At 35.0% G+C, this 8,814-nt stretch overlaps 1 protein-coding gene across 1 annotated transcript; it reads left to right on the top strand.

Annotated features, from left to right (window-relative positions):
- Nucleotides 1-262: 262 nt before the first annotated feature.
- LOC116481154 (telomeric repeat-binding factor 1-like) lies at nucleotides 263-1,458 on the top strand (the record flags this gene model as incomplete). The annotated part of the gene is given in 4 exon segments (XM_058437036.1): nucleotides 263-332; nucleotides 335-1,094; nucleotides 1,096-1,343; nucleotides 1,346-1,458. Coding segments are annotated over 4 exon segments (1,191 nt in total), but the record flags the coding sequence as incomplete, so codon positions are not given.
- Nucleotides 1,459-8,814: the final 7,356 nt, after the last annotated feature.

Below are 8,814 nucleotides of genomic sequence, written 5' to 3'. Positions count from 1 at the left end.
CTATTTTCCTATTAACGATATGATTTAGACATTTGGATAAATGTACTTATCATTATTAAATGCATATTAATCTATTTAATTTGCCACAGTCTTAACTTTACATAATATAGTGCAAAATCTATATTGATATAAAGACAAATTCGTGGCTCAAAAACTCAACCAGTTTTTTTTTTTTTTTTTTTTTTACAAAAAAACTTACAAAAGCTTAGAGAATCGAACTTTGTGGAAAAATAGGCGCAGTCTAAAAAATCATGCCTGATATTGGGCCCCGAGCCCGAGGGGCTGTGCGGATGGTAGGGATGCCGACCCTACCGAGGAGCAGATGGCAGAAACAGCAACGACGAGGAGCAGTTCGAGTGCCAGGTGCAGGTGGGGGTCCCCAAGGAGGAGGAGGAAGCGGGCCTGGTGGCCGAGGCCAAGGCCGTGGCTGCCGGCTGGATGCTCGATTTCCTCTGCCTCTCTCTTTGCCGAGCTTTCCGCCACGGCGGCTCCGAGGACTTCCGGCGGACCCGCAACAGCGCAGAGGCTATTATTCATGGACTATCCAGTCTAACAGCTTACCAGTTGAGAACAATATACATATGTCAGTTTTTGACAAGAATTGCAGCAGGAAAAACCCTTGATGCACAGTTTGAAAATGATGAACGAATTACACCCTTGGAATCAGCTCTGATGATTTGGGGTTCAATTGAAAAGGAACATGACCAACTTCACGAAGAAATACAGAATTTAATTAAAATTCAGGCTCTAGCTATTTGTAGGGAAAATGGCAACTTTAAAGAAGCAGATGTCTTTGAAAGAATATTTGGTGATCCAAATTCTCATATGCCTCTCAAAAGCAAATTGCTTGTGATAATCTGTCAGAAAGATACATTTCATTACTTTTTTCAACACTTCAGCTACAACCACATGATGGAGAAAATTAAGAGTTATGTGAGTTATGTGCTGAGTGAAAAATCATCAACCTTTCTAATGAAGGCAGCAGCAAAAGTCGTAGAAAGTAAAAGAACAAGAACAATAACTTCTCAAGACAAACCTAATGGTAATGATGTTGAAATGGAAACTGAAGCTAATTTGGATAGAAGAAAAAAGATAGAATCTTTTCTTATCTAAGTTGCAACATGGAACCCAGCAACAAGACCTTAATAAGAAAGAAAGAAGAGTAGGAACTCTTCAAAGTACAAAAAAGAAAAAAGAAAGCAGAAGAGCCACTGAAAGCAGAATACCTGTTTCAAAGAGTCAACCAGTAACTCCTGAAAAACATCGAGCTAGAAAAAGACAGGCATGGCTTTGGGAAGAAGACAAGAATTTGAGATCTGGTGTGAGGAAATATGGAGAGGGAAATAGTCTAAAATACTATTGCATTATAAATTCAACAACCGGGCAAGTGTCATGTTAAAAGACAGATGGAGGACCATGAAGAAACTACAACTGATTTGCTCAGACAGCGAAGACTGATTGTATTTGTAAAAGCTTGATGAAAGGACAATTAAGTATTTTGATCACTGTATCTTGTTTGAAACTTGTGTCATTTATGTATTGTAAAACTTTTATTTAAAGCATTACAGTATTTTTCTGTGACCATCAATTAATATGAGGACTTGTGCTATAAGCGTTAAAGCATATGCTATCATTGTATTCTTTAAGAACCTTACTTTGATAAAATGTAAATTTGTTGAACCCTGCCACATTTAGTATCCCACCCCCAAATCCTGTTACAATGAAAAAATTAAAACCTGATATGAAAAGAAAAAAAATTTCAGTTAACCTATTTTGTGTCTGTAGGCTGACCTCAACCCTGTAACATAACCCCATTAAAATGAATTTTCTTTTTTTTTAAGACAGAGTTTCTCTCTGTTGCCCCAGCTGGAGTGCAATGGCGCAATTTCAGCTCACTGCAACCTCTGCCTCCCGGGTTCAAGCCATTCTCCTGCCTCAGCCTCCTGAGTAGCTGGGATTACAGGCACAAACCACCACGCCCAGCTAATTTTTGTATTTTTAGTAGAGGCGGGGTTTCACCATGCTGGTCTGGATGGTCTCAAACTCTTGACTTCATGATCCACCCACCTTGGCCTCCCAAAGTGCTGAGATTAAAGACCTGAGACACTGCGTCCTGCCTAAAATGAATTTTCTAGATGATTGAATAACAGTAATCCTTTGATAGGAGATAATGACTTGGTTTATGGCCTTAATATACTACTTAATTACTTAAGATGTTTATTAATAGAATGATAAATGTACAGAGTAACCTATAAGCATGACATACTTTTGCTTTCAGTAGTTTCACGTAAAGAAAAAAACTTGAAAATAGTAATACCTGAGGACCCACTGGAATAATAGACACTGGGGAGGTAGGGTAGGGAGTGGGAGCAAGAGCTGAAAAACTACCTACTGGGGACTCTGCTCACTACCTGGGTGACAGGATTATCCGTACAGCAAACCTCAACATCACACAGTATACCCAGCTAACAAACCTGCCCATGTGTTCCGTGAATCTAAAATAAAAATTGAAATAATTTTTTTAAAAAAGAAAAAGACTATAGTATTACCGGTGGGACAAAATTTGTACTATTAGCAAGAATCATTTTGTGCCTCATTTAGAAACAATTTGATTTTTGTTCCAGTGTTTAAACTTTGACAAAAATGGTTTTGAATAGATCTTTATAACCTGATGCCATAAATACGAGATGCTCTGATACCTTCATTGAATATATCAATATTGGGCCTAAAACAGTATTCTGTAAAGCTTAAATTGGTATTAACTATGATCATCTTGATGTCTATGATAGATAATAAACAAGGTCATACATAAATAACTAAACAATTTTGGTTTTTCACCAACATTTTATTCTGTAAAAGATTTAGACTAACAGAATTATTTAGCATTTCGAGTCTTGTGCTTTATTTAGCAAGTGAGTAAAAATATTGGAATATTGAAGTATTTGAATAAAAAATCAAATGGTAGTGTTTTGTAGTCTCTATTGTATTTCCTATTAAGGTTTTATATATTACTTTCCCATTGTTCCTGAATTTGTTATCCTATATTTAAACAGAAACATGGATGAGTAAAAAAAAAAAAAAAATCATGCCTGATATTGATATTGTGTAAGATGTTAAGATAAACAGGCTTTTTGTTGTATGGGGATTCTTTAGTATTTTCTCTCTCTCTCTTTTTTTTTTTTTTTATGAGACGGAGTCTCGCTCTGCCGCCAGGCTGGAGTGCAGTGGGGCGATCTCGGCTCCCTGCAAGCTCCGCCTCCCTGGTTCACACCATTCTCAAACTTTTCTATAAATGTAAAAGTATACGAAAATATAAAGTTTACTGCAAATGTAAAAGAAACAAGTAGAATTAATGATGTAGATATTAAAATATCTATATAAGAATGAGTTTAATAAAATATGAAGTAAAATTTGGGAGAGTGTGTGTGTGTGTGTGTGTGTGTGTGTTTGAGTTGGAGTCTTGCTCTGTCGCCCAGGCTGGAGTGTAGTGGCGCGATCTCGGCTCAGTGCAAGCTCCGCCTCCCGGGTTCATGCCTTTCTCCTGCCTCAGCCTCCCGAGTAGCTGGGACTACAGGTGCCCACCACCACGCCTGGATAACTTTTTGTATTTTTAGTAGAGACGGGGTTTCACCGTGTTAGCCAGGATGGTCTCAATATCCTGACCTAGTGATCTGCCCACCTCAGCCTCCCAAAGTGCTGGAATTACTGGCCTGAGACACTATGCACAGCCAAATTTGGGAGTTATTAATTTATGATTTGGTAGTCAAGCTTACATCAAAGTTGATCTTAAATGTAATTCCTGTTATCAATTCAGAAAACAGTGACTCACTTCTTAGAAGAATTTGAGTTTACTTAGATTATTTCAATGCTTTGTTGTAAGATTTCTTTGGTAACCAGGGCTTTTAATCTGTGAACTTTTGTTCATTTACATAAAGACAGATCTGATATTTTCTTATTCAATAATAAGAGTTATATAAATGTTACTAAATCAGTGATTAAAAATAATAAAATTACAAGGATTCAGACTATACATCTTATAAGTACACTGGTCCAATTATATATATATTTTTTTCTCACTGAATTGACTTTGATCCTTACAGTGACTAAATTTTTTATGTGTGCAGACACAAATTTTATTTTATGCCACAACATAAATATCTATGTAATTTTTACTATATAATTAACAAATGATCAATTAATTACTGGCTATTATATGGTGCTGAGTGTTTATGTTAGTACTTATACTCTTAGGAAATTATATGCTTTAATTAAAATATATGCATTACCTGCTTTCCAGGAGCCTCATATTCTGCATAAGAAGACATGATTAACACATCAACAATTGGAGAGAAATATACCAAATTAGATTACTAATTAGAAACTATGAACTACAGAATAATAAAGTGATAATTTAGCTAAGAGATAATAATATGAAATAAAATAATTGGGGAAATATTCATGAAACATACGATAATTTAGATAAATCCTGAAAGAAAATATTAGGAAAAATAAAGAGAAAAGGAATAATGATAGGTGTGGGAGAATGTGTAACACTTAACAAAGATACAAAATAAGAATGATAAGGATGTATTTAGATTGCAAATAAAAAATGTTTTTTGACCATATAGAGAGGAACTTTGAGGAATAAGAATGATTAAGCAGTATAGTACCATATAATAGATGGCCTTAAATCGATTCAACAAATAAAATGGTCCATAAATGCAATAAGTTTAGTCAAAATATTGTATCAGAAGTATTGTAGTGGAATCTTTTTTGTTGTTAATACATAGTAATTGTATGTATTTATGAGGTGCATGTGATCATTTATTATATGAATACAATGTAGAATGGTGAAATCAGGGTAATAAGGATATCCATCATCTCAAATATTTATCATTTCTTTGTGTTGGGAACATTCTAAATTTTCTCTTCTAGCTATTTTGAATTATACAATAATTATTGGTAACTATAATCACCCTATAGTGCTATTGAATACTAGAACATATTCCTTCTGTAATCGTATTTTTGTGTCAATTTACCAACCTGTCTTTATTCCCACCTCCCCCACTACCCTTCCTCACCTTTGGTAACCACCATTGTATTCTATATCTCCATGAAATTAACTGTATTTTAGTCCCACATATGAGTGAGAACATGCAATATTTGCCTTTCTGTCCCTGGTTTATTGCACTTAACATATCCTCCAGACTCATCCATGCTACTGCAAATGATAGAATTTCATTCTTTTTTTGTGGCTGAATAATATTTCATTGTGTATATATACCCACATATTTGTTTCCATCGTAAAGACTTACTTAGTATTTAACACATCAGAGAAATACAATATTGCAACTAAGTCATACCATTTCAAATGACAGAAAGTTTTTCAAAAAATTATGAAGTAAATATTACAATATTAATAGGATTATTTTCTCATTTATTCCTTCAGATGAGTGCAACCTGGTGATTGTAATTCTGATTTGTGTTCTATTTCCATGCAAAACAAGATATATAGAAAGGTTAATAAAATCACACAATTCTTATGTGCTTTTAAAATATTGTATATAAAGCCAGTGCCCAAGTTATCTTTACAGTGTGTTATAAATATTAAAATTGTCATGAGGCTATTTTGTACTTTATTGATTTACAATCGAACCAAGTGTCACATTAACTGAAATTCCAGATGAAATTCTTCTAATTTAACTCAAAAGCCTTTTAAAATAAAGGTTTCAATGATTAAAATGCATAGGTCATTTCTCTCTAGGATGTAGAAAATTGAAAAGAATATTACTCTGAACCTTGAAACAAAAAAAAGCAGAATAACATGCAAAATCAATACTATTCTTAAAACTGACAGAAAGCTGAGGTCCCAGGCAACCAATGGCCAGGCACAAGCAGTGACTCCTGGGCCATAACGTGGCAGAACATAGTGTAAGGCCACTCTAAGAGTAGGCAAGAAGAAATCACATACGGTTGCTAAAGGCCAGGTGTGGGACAGTGGGACAGTATGAGACCCCTGAGAGAGCCAGACAAAAGAGCTCTTTGCCAATCATTTTCTCATGAATGTCCACCTAGTATTCATGGGAAAGACACAGGGAAGAAGAAATATCCAGAATGCCTCTGTCAGTGGTGCAGGTGTGAAGGAACAATGCCTGTAGCTGAGAAAGGAACATGACCTAGGCCTTACTGGAAGTTTCTTTCTTAAAGAGTAAGAGAAAAAAATAAAAATAAAAAATAAACAACTATAACCCAGACCTTGGAGAAGGGACAGAGAACAGTCCTAGGCCCAGGACCTATAACAGTAACATTGCAAGTCACTGCATGGCACCAGAGTAGCAACAAATCCCAAACCCTGCTCAATACCTCACTATACCGACTCAATGAAGCCCAACTCTCTCCCACTTAGTGGTCCAGATGAAGTCAAATCCAGGTGCTGAGTAGGCCGTGTTTGGTGAGAGAGAATTAAAAATTGATGATTAAACACTGTATAGAGTCACAAATTAATATTGTAATTATTTATTTATTTTAGTTTTAAAAATAGATAAATTTTGGCCGGGGGTGGGGGCTCACTCCTATAATCCCAGCACTTTTGGAGGCCGAGGCGGGCGGATCACCCGAGGTCAGGAATTCGAGAACAGCCTGACCAACATGAAGAAACCCCGTCTCTACTAAAAATACAAAATTAGCTGGACGTGGTGGCACATGGCTATAATCCCAGCTCAGTAGGCTGAGGCAGGAGAATCGTTTGAACCCGGGAGGCAGAGGTTGCGGTGAGCCGAGATCGCACCACTGCACTCCAGCCTGGGCAACAAGAGGGAAACTCTGTCTCAAAAACAAACAAACAAACGAACAAAAGAGATAAATTTCTATGTGAATTTAAAAATTTGTGTTCAGGCATTCTCACTTAAATGTTTTGTCATCTTCATTTTCCTAATGTCTTTAAAGACATGTAAAGAATCACTCCAGGGATTGTTGTATATAGATATCTAGATTATATTGTCCCAGACTAGCTAGTGGACTAGTAATTCACCATTTAGTAAATTTATTCTAAATATGGCCATATTTTCCTAGATGTGACTCAGATTAAATTTTCTTTTTGCCAATTGTGTGTGTGTGTGTGTGTGTGTTTAGGAAGACTGCTAGCATAAAATTTCAAAATCTCAAATGTACCACTTTGCTCCTAAACAACATAAGGCTATTACTGTTTTCTAAAAGAGTGTGAACAAGTTGTACTCCTACAGATTTTAGGCAGCCATGTGAATAAATTTATGCCTTATATATTTGCAAAACCAATTACATAGCAAACTTCCACTAAATTATATTATATTGTGTATCCATTGCCTTACATGCAGTGGAACTCCATTCAAAATATACAGTACAATAAAAATATTATTTGGTGTATTACTCCATCAAATGTTTACCAAAAAAAAGTGTGACTTTACAAAGGAACTTGTTATATCAAGGATACATCAGTTCCTTATATTTTCTAAGGTGAGTGTAAGCACCAGAACCAGAGGCCTTAGGCAAGTGTGATAGGTTATCTTCTGTAATTACAATCAGTAGTTGGTGGTGCTCATTTCAAGGTAGGTACAATGTCTAATTTATTGGCAAGAGTGTAGGTGCTAATTTTGCTTGTAAATGAAAAGAACAAGTGTTTGCCAATTAAATCAAGCAGCTGTTTCACAGTCAGTAATACTAATAGCTACCAACAGAACCCTAAGCCATTACTCTACATAGTTTAAGGAACTGCTTTTAATGTGTAGTAAACTATAACCCTGATTCCTTAAAAATGTTGGGCTAGAATTTAGTTATTCAACTTTAATTGACCTCTCAATGGCTCCCTTGCAATTATTATAGTAGGGTAGAGCTAAGATTTAAAAACTACATTCAGTAGAGATTAACATACCAGTATACTAAATGCAGGCATGCTGGATATACCTGTGATTTACATTCATATTTATAATCTTTTTTTGTGTTCAGATTGTCTGCTATTGAGTTTAGGACGTTTTTACCTATATGTTTTAGTTATAAAGAATACTACTAGGCTACTCATTCTTTTCTATTTATTGTTACCCAAATATCCTCAGTTGATGAAAATTATAGGAAACTATAAATGTAATCCCAATTTTCTGAGGCAAGTAACTGAGTATCACACATCTTGAAAACTGTATAGAATTATCTTTAAAATTTTATAATTTGTAAAATATTGAAAAGTTTGATGTCAGCCTATGTTCTGGTCCTAGGAAGTTTTCATTCTTTTGGAAGTATATTAAAGGTCCATCTACTGAATCTAAAATAATAATGACGTCCTGTCAAAATGTGTGTCATAATTAGAACTATTAACTACTCTTGCATCATTACTTTAAAACACCATCAACTTGAAAATGGAATTTTCAAATAGAGATTTAAAAGCAAACTGAATACACAGATACATAGTGCACGACAACATCAAACAAAACTTGGCTTGGGGCATTTTTAGCTGGTACTTGGAAGCACCGTCTTTTATATGGTGTCCATAGTACAAGTCTGTCGGTTTCTATGTGGCATCCATGATGAAACAATGCATTTCAAACAAATATAATTTTTACTGTCACCATATTTAAGATTATTCTTGGAAAAAGTCAAGCATCTGTGGTCATAAAACTGAATATAACCAAATATAAGTTCAATCTACAACACATACAGAATTGTTGACAGCCATATTAGGTAAACACAAGAAGTAAACATTTAATAACATATAGTTAAATTTAGCTGACTAAATATTTTGTCTGTTTAGAAATTACACAGTATAGGAATTAAAGAATGTAGTAAGTA

The sequence above is a fragment of the Hylobates moloch genome, unplaced genomic scaffold, assembly GCF_009828535.3.
Source record: "Hylobates moloch isolate HMO894 unplaced genomic scaffold, HMol_V3 SCAFFOLD_3, whole genome shotgun sequence".
NCBI classification, from domain to species: domain Eukaryota; kingdom Metazoa; phylum Chordata; class Mammalia; order Primates; family Hylobatidae; genus Hylobates; species Hylobates moloch.
The sequence above is the reverse complement of the archived record's forward strand: the minus strand, read 5'-3'. Positions and strand labels throughout refer to the sequence as shown.